The sequence below is a fragment of the Gekko japonicus genome, unplaced genomic scaffold, assembly GCF_001447785.1.
Source record: "Gekko japonicus isolate JY-2015 unplaced genomic scaffold, Gekko_japonicus_V1.1 scaffold22, whole genome shotgun sequence".
Classification (NCBI taxonomy): Eukaryota; Metazoa; Chordata; class Lepidosauria; order Squamata; family Gekkonidae; genus Gekko; species Gekko japonicus.
This window is the reverse complement of record NW_015175971.1, coordinates 2,533,476-2,548,710: the sequence shown is the minus strand read 5'-3', so window position 1 is coordinate 2,548,710 and position 15,235 is coordinate 2,533,476. Positions and strand designations below refer to the sequence as shown.

The 15,235-nt window shown below is 47.2% G+C and overlaps 1 protein-coding gene across 1 annotated transcript in view; it reads left to right on the top strand.

The window, feature by feature from the left end:
• Positions 1 to 15,235, top strand: part of KCNH5 (potassium channel, voltage gated eag related subfamily H, member 5) — a 353,468-nt gene that overhangs the window by 251,842 nt on the left and 86,391 nt on the right. Inside the window, exon 8 of the mRNA XM_015426065.1 lies at positions 133 to 332. Within this exon, the coding sequence (XP_015281551.1) occupies positions 133 to 332 (200 nt within the window). The remainder of the gene's footprint in view (positions 1 to 132; positions 333 to 15,235) is intronic.

Here is a 15,235-nt window from a genome sequence, read left to right as displayed (position 1 = left end):
CTCCATGCCCCTAGTTCATTTCGTTGGAACGAACAGTCAGAACATTCAGCAGGCCGAATCCACGGCGTCAGCTGCACTAATGAGAACGACATTTCCAGTTTATGTGATTGTTGGCTCTTTCTTCTCTTCCAGCTCTTCTTTATGCAACTATTTTTGGAAATGTCACCACCATTTTCCAACAAATGTATGCCAACACCAACCGCTACCACGAGATGCTGAACAACGTGAGAGATTTCTTGAAGTTGTACCAAGTCCCCAAAGGCCTTAGCGAACGAGTCATGGATTATATCGTCTCCACGTGGTCCATGTCGAAAGGGATCGACACGGAGAAGGTACGAGCGTGCAAGGGGGATGTCTTGTTTGCTGAATGATCGGAGCCTTTGTGCATTGCCTAATATATTAAACGATTCAATGCCAAGGGATCAATTCTAATATTAATGGGGATGTTCACTGAAACAGTAGCTAATGAAATAACTCGTTGGAAAAGCAATTTTCATTATTGACAGCACTGTAAACGTACAGGAAAAGGTAAAGGTTCCCTTGCTCGAAAGCCAGTCGAATCCGACTCTAGGGTTGCGGTGCTAATCTCCGTTTCAAAGCCAAAGAGCCAGCGCTGTCCGAAGACGTTTCCGTGGTCATGTGGCCGGCATGACTAAACACCAAGGTGCACAGAATGCTGTTACCTTCCCACCGAAGTGGTCCCTATTTATCTACTTGCAATTTCTTGCTTTCGAACTGCTAGGTTGGCAGGAGCTGGAACTAGAGACGGGAGCTCACACCGTCATGCATCACCCGGGTCTCGAACTGCTGAACTACCGACCTTCCACAGCCTGCAGTTCAGTGTCTTAACCACTTGAGCCACCACAGCTCCTAAATGTACAGTAGACTAAAATAAATGACAATAATGTACCAAAATCTTCAGAGATGTAACTGCTGTTGTCTATACCCTCGGCTTTTCACAGTTGTGTGATGTAGTGGCGGAAGGGGAGGGAGATAGCAAGAATATGAAATGGAGAGAAGCAATGAGTCAGAACACAACGTACATATTAGGCACAGTATCCAACCAGAGGAGCTAACAGAAGTTCAACATAAAACTGAAAATAAAGCTTAAAAAAAAGAGAAGAAGTTCCCATTCGAGAGGAAGAAGAAGAAGAGATTGGATTTATACCCTACCCTTCACTCGGAGTCTCAGAGTGGCTTACAGTCTCCTTCCCTTCCTCTCCCCACCACAGACACCCTGTGAGGTAGGTGGGGCTGAGAGAGCTCTGAGATGCTCTTGAGAGGACAGCTGCAAGAGAACTTGTGACTGACCCAAGGTCACACCAGCTGCTGCATGTGGGGGAGTGGGGAATCAAACCTGGTTCTCCCAGATTAGAGTCCACGCTCCTAACCATTATACCAAACTGGCTCTCAAACAGATTGTGGTGATACTGTTGCCAAAATGGGGTTGTTAAGCTGGTGTGTGCTGTTCGAATTAATACACGCAGGTGAGGCACTCAGTTGAATGGGGGGGGGAACCCTTTATTCCAGGTATAAGGGGTATGCAGAAAGGCAAATCAGCTCCACCCATTCTGTTCCCACTTGGCTGGATCTGGGGTGGGCTTTTATACCCCTACACAAACAACTTTTCTTTGCAGATACGCAAGCTGCATTTTGTTCTATTCCCATCGCTAGCTTCTGCATGTCAGCAAGCAAGCAGACAAGCTTCTTATCTTTTTTGAGGCATATACTCATAGAATCATAGAGTTGGAAGGGACCTCCAGGGTCATCTAGTCCAACTCCCTGCACAATGCAGAAAATTCACAACTACCTCCCCCCCACACCTCCAGTGACCCCTGTTCCATGCCCAGAAAAGAGAGGGGGGGAATCCTCCAGGATCCATGGCCAAACTGGCCTGGAGAACAATTGCTTCCTGACCCCAAAGTGGCAGTCAGCATTTCCCTGGGCGTGTAAGAAAGGGCCATGAGAACTAATGCAACCCTGCCTGTCCTCCTTCTCATGATCTGCCTAAGATCACAGAATCAGCATTGCTGTCAGATGGCCATCCAGCCTCTGCTGAAAAACCTCCAAAGGAGGAGAGCCCACCACCTCCCGAGGAAGCCTGTTCCACTGAGGAATCGCTCTGTCAGGAAGTTCTTCCTAATGTTTAGCCGAAAACTCTTTTGATTTAGTTTCAACCCACTGGTTCTGGTCCGACCTTCTAGAGCAACAGAAGACAACTCCGCACCACTCTCTATATAGCAGCTCTTCAAGTACTTGAAGATGGTTATCCTGAATTTGTTCTCCGCCCCATATTTGTTCCTTTGTGCTCAGTATTTCTTGAGATGTCCCTGTCTCTTACACAGGGGTCATTTCGTAGAAAAAGAGCGAGGGGAACTCATTAGCATAACTCATTAGCATATGCCACACCCCCTGACATCAGGGGCCCGGCGGTGGACCTGCAAGGCCAGCGGGAGTACAAGGAAGCCCCGCCAAGGCCCTCCCTGGCCCCAGGCAGGCAGGGGTGGGGAGAGGCGGGGAGGAAGCAACTTACCCTCCCTCTTCTCCTGCCTCCTTCTGGCTGAATGAGGGCTGGAAGCAGGGTGGCCGGAAGCAGGGGGCGGGGCTTCTTCATGTGCCCCACCCCCTGCACCTCACCCGGGGGAACTGCGTTCCCCCGCGTTCCCCCCCGAAATGCCCTGTGCTCTTACATTCCAGAAAACTGCATCAAAGTTAACGGATTTGGGTGGAGGCACTCAGAACTGTAGTCGCCCACACCCACGTGCCAAAATCTAACAAAATGGCATTACTCCTGCCCATCAATAGGTCGGTCTGTGTGTAGCAGTCTGACAATCATTATACTTCTCATCGACTTACGGAAGAGCTCCACGTTTGGCCTAAAGCTAGCGATACGGTATCTCTCTGCCCTTACAAGTGCGTTTTCTCTCACCCCCGCAGTGCATTCGCAGGTTCCCATTTTGTACCATGCTTTGCTGCTCAAGTGGTTAAGACGCTGAACTGCAGGCTGTGGAAGGTCAGTAGTTCAGCAGTTCGAGACCCGGGTGCCGCATGATGGACTGAGCGCCCATCTCTAGTTCCAGCTCCTGCCAACCTAGCAGTTTAAAAGCAAGACATTGCAAGTAGATAAATAGGTATCACTTCGGTGAGAAGGTAACAGCGTTCCGTGCGCCTTGGTGTTTAGTCATGCCGGCTACATGACCACGGAAACGTCTTCGGACAGCGCTGGCTCTTCGGCTTTGAAACGGAGATGAGCACTGCAACCCTAGAGTCGGATTCGACTGGCTTTCGAGCAAGGGAACCTTTACCTTTACCTTGCCACTAGTATTTTCTTGCTGCCATATGCTGGGCAGAGTTGTATGAGAATTAGTGGGTGGGATCCAAAAGTGCCCTTCTGCTGGAGTAATGGCACTTGTGCAACAGCATTTCCATTGCTGGGGGGGGGGAAACATTTTTTGGCAATTCACACCTCCCATTGCAGACCCCCACCCCTTTGCTGTTTGTGGCTGCCCCCTTTCCCTCCGAAGCAAGATTTTGTGGAGCTCAGTGGGTTGCCAGTGCCACATTTCAGGGTGGACAGCAGACTGCATAGGAAGAGACAGTGCGGAGGGGAGAGGAAAGTTCCTTTCTACACGCACAACTCCTCTCCTGCTTGGTATGCTGACAATTCTTTCCCTGCATCCAACATCGCATTCATTTATCCTTTTCCCAATAGTTCCCCGTTTTTAAAAATAGAACAAAACAATAAAACAAGGGACGCATCAAGTACACTCAGAATGGATCTTGGAGAATGTTTATTTCCCCGACAAATGTATACCCTGCTCGCTCAACCAGCCGGTGTACAGAATATATAGGGGCCACAGAGGCCATCTAGCTCAACCCCCTGCAGGATCAGCCGACAGCGTCCCTGACAAGTGCTTGCCCAGCTGCTGACTGAAGACTGCCAGTGAGAGGGGGCTCACCACCTCCCTCGGTGGCCCATTCCACTGCTGAACTAATCTTCCTGCAAAATCATTTCACCTATTATCCATCTGGTATCTTTCCACCCATAATTTAAACCTGTTATTGTGAGCTCTCTCCTCTGCTGCCGACAGAAACAGCTCCCTGCCCTCCTCTAAGTGACAGCAGCCCTTCAGATACTTCAAGAGAGCAATCCTGTCCCCCCCTCAACCTCCTCTTCTCCAGACTGAACGTTCCCAAGTCCCTCAGCTGTTCCTCACAGGGCTGGATCTCCAGGCCCCCGATCATCCTCGTCGCTCTCCTCTGCACCCGCTCCATTCTGTCCACGTCCTGTTTGAAGTGAGGCCTCCAGAACTGCACACAATACTCCAGGTGCGGCCTGACCAGTGCAGCATACAGCGGGGCTATGACATCTTGTGATTTGGATGTTATGCCTCTGTTGATACACCCCAAGACCACATTCACCTTTTTTGCCGCTGCATCACACTAAGTGCTCGTAGTTATTTTACAGTCCACCCATACCCCAAGATCTTGTTCATGCACACTTAGGGGGGGTCAACAGTGGGAGGGCTTCTAGTGTCCTGGCCCCACTGCTGGACCTCCTGATGGCACCTGGTATTTTTAGCCACTGTGTGACAGAGTGTTGGACTGGATGGGCTATTGGCCTGATCCAACATCGGCTTCTCTTATGTTCTCATTGTTCTTATGTTCACACTGCTACCCAGAAGTGTATCCCCCATCCAGTATGTGTGCTTCTCATTTTTGCTACCCAGTTGTAGAACTCTGCGCTTCTCCTTGCCGAAGGATAAGCTGTTCAAACAAGTGCTTCTTGTTAGCAGTGGCTTCCAAGTTCCCATCAAGTCTAATACGATTATTTTAAAAGAAACCCCCCATTCCCTATAAATAGCACCGATAGATCTTAAAAACAAAGGCAGTCGGTAATATTGACAGGCGGCCGCAACGTCAATCAAATCAATAATTTAGACCTCAGCGGCGAAACCCGCATGCAGCCAGAAGGAATAATTAAAGAAAGTCACTGCAGGGTTCAGTCAAAGGTGTTCCATTGCAAAGGTCAGGCCCAGGAAGAACCCGGCAGCCACAAAAAGCCTGGGGAAAGGAAAGGTTTTTGACCTAGTGCTGGAAAGTTTCAGTGAATGGAAGTGGTGAGGGAGATTCGGAGCCAGGACATAAGAACATGAGAGAAGCCATGCCAGATCAGGTCAGTGGTCCATCCAGTCCAACACTCTGTGTCACACAGTGGCCAAAACCCAGGTGCCCTCGGGAGGTCCACCAGTGGGACCAGAACTTAAATCTGTGGATTGGGCCCCATCACACCATGGCTGATTTCGCACTAGAGCTGCCTCGCGGTTGCGCCGCCGTTTGCCCCGACACTATTGGTCAATTTTACACCCGAAGCTGCGGGGCTGCATTTTGACTGGCGGCTTCGCCCGATTTCCCCCGCAGTTTTGTGATCCTGTTTTTTGAGGATCACGAAACTGCGGAGGAAATCGGGTGAAGCCGCGGGTCAAATGCAGCCCCGCAGCTTTGGGTGTGAAATTGACCAATAGTGTTGGGGCAAATGGCGGCGCAACCGCGAGGCAGCTCTAGTGTTAAATCAGCCATATCTATAGCCTATGTCCTAACCTGGATGTCCCAAGCTATCCTGGTCTTGTCAGATCCTAGAAACTAAACAGGGTCAGTCCTGGTTAGTACTTGAATGGGAAACCTCCAACGGAGTCCAGGGTTGCAATGCAGGCTCAGGGAAAACACCTCTGAACATCTCTTGCCTTGAAAACTCTATGGGGTCGCCATAAGTTGGCTGCTCTACCCATGAATCTTCCTCTTCTACTTTTCTTCCTTCTACTTCTACATCTTCTATCTTCTTCTCTGCCACTCTACCCATGGATTATATATGCATCTGGTCCTCTTTTTTATGACTGGTTTTCATATAGTTTTTCTTTAAAAACCTCTCTATGGCCTTTTTATCCATTCAGTGGTACATCCCAAGTAGATTACACTGAAATATATTAGTGCCTTTTTTTCCTGAGCAGCCGTGTAATGAAAAAGGTGATTGAGACATAATGTGTGTCCCAGCACCTTAAGATAATTCACTCTGCTCTGTCCGCTTGACATTTTCAAAAGGAGCCGATGACTTTCACGGAAACGGGATTCCCGTTACGACGTTATTCACCCCCCAACCTCATATACTAAATTTCAGGCAGGAAAAGGTGCTCAGCTATGAGAAGATTAATTCCTTTCCGTACGAGCTAAATAATGAACAGAACAGGGGGGAAATCGCCCGTGCCTCCAGATACTGAGATTCTATATTTAAACCTGGGCAGCAGGTTCCTATGGTGACGGGAAACTCTATTGTATGGGATCAGGAAGGTTTAAAAATAACTTGCTGGCACCAACAGCTCGAGAAGACTATGTCATAAAATAGTTTGTGCATGTGTGTGTGTGTGTGTCTTTGGTAGTAGAAAGTGCCCTCAAGTCACTTATGGCGACCCCATATGACTTTCAGGGCAAGAGACGTTCAGAGGCGGTTTTGCCATTGCCCGCCTCTGCACCATGACCCTGGTATTCCTTGGAGGTTTCCCATCCAAGTACAAGCTTGGAGAAATGACGACTGAGGGGTGACATGATTGAGGTTTATAAGATTATGCATGGGAAAGAGCAGGTAGAGAAAGAGGTACTTTTCTCCCTTTCTCACAATACAAGAACTCGTGGGGGCACTCCATGAAATTGCTGAGCTTTTAGAACGGATAAAAGGAAGTACTTCTTCACCTAAAGAGTGATTAACACATGGAATTCATTGCCACAGGAAGTGGTGGCGGCTACAAGCATGGATGGCTTCAAAAGGGAATCAGATAAGCATATGGAGCAGAGGTCCATCAGTGGCTATTAGCCACAAGGTATAGATAGGGAGTCTGGGGCAAGTGATGCTCTTTCATCTTGGTGCTTGGGGGGGTCAACAGTGGGAGGGCTTCTAATGTCCTGGCCCCACTGGTGGACCTCCTGATGGCACCTGGTATTTCTGGCCACTGTATGATACAGAGTGTTGGACTGGATGGGCCTTTGGCCTGATCCAACATTGGCATCTCTTATGTTCTTATGTTAAGCCAGAAACAACCCTGCTTAGTTTTTGAGATCTGATGAGATCAAGCTAGCATGGGCTTTGTGTGTCTTTGGACATTGGAAAAAGAGCTGGGTGTGGAGTAGTGGGTGATACGTTGGGCTTGGACTAAGGAGACGGAGAAATTGTGACTCACCCTGACCTGGATAGTCCAGGCAAGCCCAATCTCATCAGATCTCAGAAATGAAGCAGGGTCGACTCTGGCAAGTACTTGGATGGGAGACCTCCTTGGAATACCAGCAGCTGGTATTTATTCAGCCACCTCTCTGAATAACCATGACTTCCAGGTGTACACATGGTCAGTCACCAGAGGTCGCCATGACATCCAGGTATGCGCACGCACACACACACATACACAGAGAGACATGCATATGAAAAATACCAAACTCCCCAAAAAAGTTAAGAAGGAAAGACAAATTGTGACTCAGTGGCAGTCAAGCACATGCTTTGCATCTAGAAGGCCCTGGGTTCAATCCCTGGCATTTCCATTTTAAGTAACTCAGGGGCTGGGGCAGGTTTACAAACTGGGATCACAGTGCAAAAACAACAACAGTGTAATACATACAATGAACCATGCCGTGAAAAATGGCCTACAGTCTCACAGAGCGCGACTGCATCCCTTTTTCCCTTTGTAAAAAACGCCGTCCTGAACAAGTCTATTTTATGCATTCTGTAGAATGAGACCTGAGAATCGGTCTGAAGCTGGGGAAATGACTGTGAAAATGCCAGGGGTTCTACTTCAGGGGCCATGGCTTTGCTGCTGTCCTCTGCGCCCGCTCCAGTCCGTCCGCATCCTTTTCGACACGAGGCCTCCAGAACTGCACACAATACTCCAGGCACGGGCCTGACCAATGCAGTGTACAGCGGGACTATCACATCTTGTGATTCGGACTCTATGGCATTATATCCTGCTGAGGTCCCTGCCCTCCCCAAACCTGGCCCTTCACAGGCTTCACCCCTAACGTCCTAACCAGAGCCGGCAACCCTATCTCCCACCCCCATCCAATGCACTTCAAACTGCCCCGCTCGCTGTCTTGTATAGAATTGGTAGATCTCACATTGGAGCCGTTGTAACTCATGGTACCCCACAGCGGTGCCCAGAAAGGTAGACCTTGAGCCCCTTTTCGCTCAGATCTCTGAAGTGATCTTAAGATTATTTACCGTGGCGCTCGGATACAGTCAAACACTTGAACGTCGGGGCTTTAATCAACACACACTTGACAGCGAGTGAAAAATTAATAGGTTGCCTCTCTTAAAATAGGTCATTACCCAGAGAACGGCAAACAGCGCCGGTTCAGCCAACTTTTTCAATTAAGCTAGAGCTCTTCCCCCGTGCCAGACCGTAAGCCCTCATGCATATTCCATCCCCGGGTCTTTTTTTGATTACTGTCAAGCTCGAGGGAGGCTTAGGAAGTTAGGATGCCAAAAGGTCATCCCGGAAGCTCGCCTTTGTTCCAGAGGTACATAATGTCGCAGGCGGAGGGAAAGCATGTAGAGCTCTGCTCAAGTTCATTTTATTTCACCTCATCGCAGAAAGAGGAGCTATGACGAACCCCGGCATCTCCCCAACTGTCTGGCAGATTTCCCCCGCCAAATCCTCCGTTTCCCTCAGTGACTGAGTAGCCCTACAGTAGCTTGTATATATTCTTTGTCACAAAAGACTCGACTGTCCCACCCTATGTTTCGATATTTAGTTTAGGCTTTTTCTCAGCTCAGGAACTCTACTGAAAATACAGGAGCTGTCCAGTTTTGTAAACCCTTGTGAAATGGCACTTGAGGCAGATTAAGTTTCAGAAACAGAATAAAGGTTTTATTAAACAGGCCGGTTTTGAGATTGCTGAGGGGAAAAAACCCTTTCTAATATATATAGAGTTGAATTGTTAGAACAATCAAGAGAGTGTATTTGTAGTTTTGTTTCAAGGCTTTCTATTTCTTTCTTTGAGAGGTACTTAGTTTAGTATACCGTAATTCAGCACTAACGCAGTTCTTCTTGATGTTTCTAGATTTCTTCCTTCAGAGTTTCAGGTTTTCCTTTAGATACTACAGCTTTTCGCTAACTCCTGATGTGTCTAAGTGTCTCTCCTTTATCACAGACCAAGGTTCTCTTCCCAACCCCTTTCACTGGCAGGAAGTTACACTTATTCTCCTTGTTCCTAAGAAGCAATAACTCCTTTTATTGTTTCACTTGTATTGGAGTTCTCTCTAACTACCCAGACCTTCTGCCAAATCCTTCTCTAGTGTCCTTTGTCTGTGTAAGGTGGTTCTTTATCTTTTCTTTTCTTTTTTGTACCCCAGAAGGGGATGTTTTTTATTGCTGTACAAGATAGCCCACCCACGTCTGTCCAGGGTTGAGAGGTAATCCTATACTTTTGCAGTACATTAAACAACAACCCACAGAGGTAGGCTACCCTCTCTGGATTCAGAACAATATGCCACCAGAACCTCTACAATAATCCCCCTCCCAACCTGAGATTAGAGGTTCAAAATCTCAGCTGGCATCTAGGGCTTAACACATTAGCACCTCATTCCCAGAGATGCACACTTAATGCTCAATGGTAGCTTGTGGTCAGGCACAGGAAATAGACTTGGAATCCCAGTTACATCAAATACCATTTATAAACAAGAACAATTTTTTATTCAGTACAGAGCAATGCAATTAAACCATGAAAGATTTCAAAACAAGAAAGGCTAGGGCTGTTTGCCTTAAATACACAGTACAAGATGCATATTTTCCAAGTTCAGGAATCCATCAGTCCAAATAGTGTCCAAGGTAGACAGTCCAGTTAGACACCAATGGATTTTTAAAAGCACTCCCATCTTTGCACACCATGTGCTCAAGTCACAAAGCAGTTCTTTGTTCCGCCTGGGACAGCATTTCCAGGTGCAATTCAAACAAGTAGAGAGAGAGCAGGAACACACCAGAGAGAGAGTCTCTCCCATAGGGAATGACCAGTTATAGGCCAATTCTAGTCACAAATTAGCCTTGGCCAGGAGCCAATTGCGAGTGGGAATGGGAGTGCCCAAGATTTGGTTGTTATGGCTACATGTGGGGATAAGCTAGAAGTTTGGGGAACTCCCTCAGTAGTCAGGTGACCCAGCTTTTAGCTTCTCCATCGGCTACGTGACTACACTCATGGAAGGCCTAGTGGGGCCTTACAGTCTAGCTTCTAGCATGGAAGTGTGAAGAATATGTGTTTATGGCATGGCAATTGAGGCTATGGGGCCCACCATTTGGCTTGTAACAGGAAATAAAGTACAGCCTGTTATCAAAAGACAGAACAGAAGAAAGCATGAGGCTTTTAGAAATCAATATTTCTATACACTTTCAATACTTTTAAAGGCCCACTAAAAGCTTTATTTCCCCCCCTTTTACCTTCTAATAGTAATTATGGTGGGTATAACAGACTGGAAAAATTGTGGCCTCACAGGATATAGAAAGCTTTTGCAATTTATCATTTTCCTATTTGGATTGTTCAGTAGGTGTTTTTAACAAACAACAATAATAGTTTGAATGACTCTGAGATTAAATATATTAGTTTGAATGTATAAGTTTGAATGTATTAGGATTTTCTGTTTTTCCATATTATTAACAAAAAAAAATTTTTTTTTTGTTTTTTTACCATTTTTTTTTTTTAAAAAACTTTTACAAATTTACCTTTAAACTTAAACACAAGTTAACTTTAGTTGAAAATGATCATCTATCTAATTAAACATAAGTGCGTCATCAACATTTCTAATTTCATAAAAAGATTGTAGAACGATATACAATAAACTTCTTTTTAGGTATGCCAGAGCACATTGACAATCTATTTTTTCCCCTTTCTGTGTCTCAACTGATAGCCTTGTTTCCCCCCCCCAATTTAGAGTCAGAGTCTTCCTCAGAGGATCCAGCCTCTCCTTCTTCCTCACTCTCTTTGGCGTCATCGGTTGCATCTTCTCCTGTTGGGCTGCTATGTTGATGCAAAAATTCACAAGCCTTTTCAACAGAGTCAATCCTTTCTTTACCATTTGCATATCTGAAGATTAGTCCCTCAGGTGGTAACCATCTGTAGGCAACATCATGCTTTTGTAGAAATAGAGTCAAGTCTCTATATTTCCTTCTTTTCCTTCTTATCTTAAATGGAACATCATCCAGTATTCTTATATCTTTGTCTTTTATCTACAAGGTAGCTCCATTAGATGCTTTCAGTAGTTGGTCTCTCACTTTTTTTCAAGAGAATCTTATTGTAACTTCCCCTGGCAGATTATTCTTTCTAATAAATTCTGAATACGATATGTTGACTGTATCTATTTCACTTTGAAGTTGCTCTGATGTCATCTCTGCCATGGGTGCAAGAGCGTCACCAACAATCTGTCTCAGATTCTCTCCTTTCTCTTCCTGGATACCTTGAAGTCTCAAGACATAGCTTGCTCTTTCAATTTGAACCTGTAATACTCGACACTCTTCAATTTGGCACTTTCCCCCCAGTGCCTGCAGTTTTTTGTCCATTTTTTTTTGAGTTGGTATCAATCACTTTAAGCTCCTGCTCCGTTTTTTCGATTTTCTGCATATTTGCAGCCATTTGCGCTTGTTGTGTGTCCAGCTTGTTGTCAATTGCCGTGATTTTCTCCAGCAGAGGGCGAAGTGCTTCCCACAAGGGCCTTTGAAGTTCCGCTGTTGAGTCCTGTCTAGGAGCAGAACTCGCAGGGCTGTAACTTCCGGGAAGAAGCTTTGCTTTTGCTTGTTTGTCTCTAGAGTCCTTCGCCATCAGCGGCGTCATATTTGAGAATTGTTTACTTTTATCAAAAGTTTGTCAACTGGAGGTTCTTTTGTAACACGGTAAGCTCTTACAATCTCTTTATTTTATTCCGGCCGGTTTTTGTAGTACCCCCCCCCCTTTGTAGCTAAAAGCGCCTGTAAACAGTTCTTAACAGAGTTCACAGCGGAGGAGCGCCCCCCCCCGTTTTCTTTCGGGAGAACCATGAGCTTTTTCGTTGTCTCGTTTGTACTTAGACTCACATTTTCAACGATTGTTTGCTTGTGTCTAGTACTGCTTGATCACCAAATGCTCGCTCTGGTGAGCTGATCTTGTTCCCATACGGGACGCTCCACGGTGGGACCTTCGGGACTTGGAGTAGCCCCCCCTCGCCGGCTTTTCTCGCTAGGGGGGAGCTCTTCAGCACCCCATGGCTGGGAGCCCTTCTCCCGGGCTCCTGGGGTGGCATGGACAATTGCACCCCATCCCAGCTGTGGGCGGAGGTCCGGGAGAAGACTACTGCCATGGCGATCACCAAAACCGGAAGTCATTCTTTAGCTTTTCTGACTGAGAAAGTTCTCCCTCAGAGCAGTTTTAATATATTTAGACAATGGGGTTTCTCTTCTCTCTGCAGAAGTACTTTTCTGACTGTTGTCTGTCAGGAAACACTGACACCCAAATGTCTCTTCCCTCAGAAGCCAAACCTCTGGCTACTGATTCAGACGTTCGATTTCAAAAGACCAAACAGTGAACGACCCATTTGTGAAAGACCCCTTTGCCCTCCAGATCAACAGTTTTATTTCCTCTCTCAGCTGATGTTGGCCAATCAGGGAGCCAGTAGAGCAGCCAATCACATAGGCTCTCCAGGGAAGATTAATTCTTGCATTCCCTGACACCCTGATACAAGCAGCATCTGAAAAAGCCTGCTTTTCTGTGCAATCCATCACAGGATCTGTAAGAAGTTTAGTCATAGGAAAAGTGTTCGTGGCCGGTGCCCAAACCACCAGCTGGTTCTCTTGAGCTCTGGAGGCAGGTGGTGAGTGTGTTAGGGATATGTTTTGGGGGGGGTGCATCAGCACATTTGTTTGAACAGATCCGCCATCTGGGTTATTTTAAAAAGAATTCTTTATTTACACATTTAAAGGGAAGGAAAACCAAACTAAGGGGATTGACGGGCTGAGTCAGCATTAGTTAGCCGCTGAGTCTGACATGTTGCTGGTTAACATCTCACTTCAGCTGTCAGTTTCTAAGACGGCCTTTGGCCAGCCACCATTTCTTAGCATTTGCCCTTCATCTGCAGTATGAAATGGAAATGCTGATCTTAGGGTTGCCAGGTGTTACCTTGGTCCCAGTGGGGGGCTCCAGCCCGGCTCTTGGAATCTTCACAGTTTTGTAGTTTTGTAAACCCAGAACTGACATCATCGAAGCAGGCACATCGTGCAGGGGACACGCTAGCATTTCAGTAAAAAACTCTATGGTCACCATAGAGTTTTTACCCAAACGCTAGAGCACCCACCCACACACAATGTGCCTGGAATTTTGACATCGCCTCCAGGTTCTTCGGGGCTCTTTGGGGGTGGGGCTCCCCCCACCAGCCAGCTGGCTGGTGTGGATTGGGGGGGTAGAAAGCGGGGAAATCCCCACTCCCATCGGTGGGTTGGCAACCTTAGCTGATCTACATTCCAAGGCTGTTGTAGAGATTTCTTTATTTAGTTTATTTTCTCCCTGGCTTTCTCCCCAAAGGGGAACCCAAAACCACTTAGTTCATTCTTTCCTCGATTTTATCCTCACAGAAATCCTGCGAGGTAGTTTAGGCTGAGAGTGAGCGACAGGCCCACCCAGCAAGTTTCCATACTATGAGGAGATTCGAACCAGGCTTTCCATTGGTGCACACAGGGCAGGGAATTGCACACTCCCAGGCCCAATCCCCCACCTAGACTGCACCCACCACCCTTTGTCAGGATTCCAAACGTGCCCACAGGCTCAAAAAAGGGTTGGGGACCCATAGGCTACAACAACATAGACATCTGGCTTACCATTTTGGTGTAGTGGTTAGGAGCATGGACTCTAATCTGGGAGATCCGGGTTTGATTCCCCACTCCTCCAGGTGCAGCTGCTGGGTGACCTTGGGCAAACCACAGTTCTTTCAGAGCTGTTCTCTCAAGGGAAGTTCTCTCAGAGCTCTCTCAGCCCCACCTACCTCACAGGGTGCCTATTGTGGGGAGGGGAAGGGAAAGGAGATTGTAAACTGCTCTGAGACTCTGAGTGAAGGGCAGGGTATAAATCCAATTTCTTCCTCCCCTTCCCCTTCCCCTCCCCTCCCCCTCCCCCTCTTCTTCTTCTTCTTCTTCCCTCAGTTTTGCTCTATAGCTTCCTCAGCTTGCTCCTTTTCTTCTCAAAGGATTTTTACACACACACAGCCCGCTTCTAGGCCTCCTGCTCATTTCTGAGCCTGCCGAGCAAACAGACGTGTCCTTTTAATTCCCACCCTAGCTCCAGTTGCCGTTTCTCCACGCACACAGGCTCGCGCTTATTTAATGAGGAGCATTGTTACCGTTCCGCTGAACATGTCTTCCTCCTCTGGGTGCCGGGGTTAGCTTCTGCCCGTTTTGTTAAAATGAAAACTGATTAGACCCAGTTTGGTGACCTGGGGGGGCTCTCCGACGGCTCGGCAAACTGCGTCAATTGTGGTGGCATTTACAGCCAAGGCATAATGGTGCTTCCTCTCCTTCTCTGTTCTTAAAAAAACTCCTTCGGGGCTCATTACCCAATCAAATGTTTAAAAGGGGGGGGGGGACAATTGCCCCCTGAAAGCTAGAATAATTACACTGCTTTATGCCGATGCTCGCAAAACAAAGTGTTTTGATGATCAAAAGTTTTCTGTAAATTGCAGGTCAGCTGCCCGACTCAGCTAGGGTTGCTTGCAATCTCCTTCCCCCTCTTCTCCCCACAACAGACACACTGTGAGGTAGACAGGGCTGAGAGAGCTCTTTCGAGGACTGCCCTTGAGAGGACAGCTCTGGGAGAACTTGTGACCAATGCTCCCTCTAAGCTGTGGAGTCTTGTTGAGCAAAAATTCTATTTTGTGAGCTACTGGCATTAAAGCTGTGAGCGAGTGACTGAGCGACGGCATCAGTTTGCTTGCTCTGGAGCCGTCCTTCCTAAGCGAAGACAAAAGTGTGTGAGCCAGAGACTAAAAAACTGTGAGCTAACTCACACTAACTCCGCTTAGAGGGAACACTGGTACCTTTGGTCAGTCACAAGCTCTGGCACAGCTGTCCCTGAAAAAGAGCAGTTTGTGTCAGAGTTCTCTCAGCCCCACCCACCTCACAGGGTGTCTGTTGTGGGGAGGGGAAGGGAAAGGAGTTTGTAAGCCGCTCTGAGACTCCAAGTGAAGGGCAGGGTA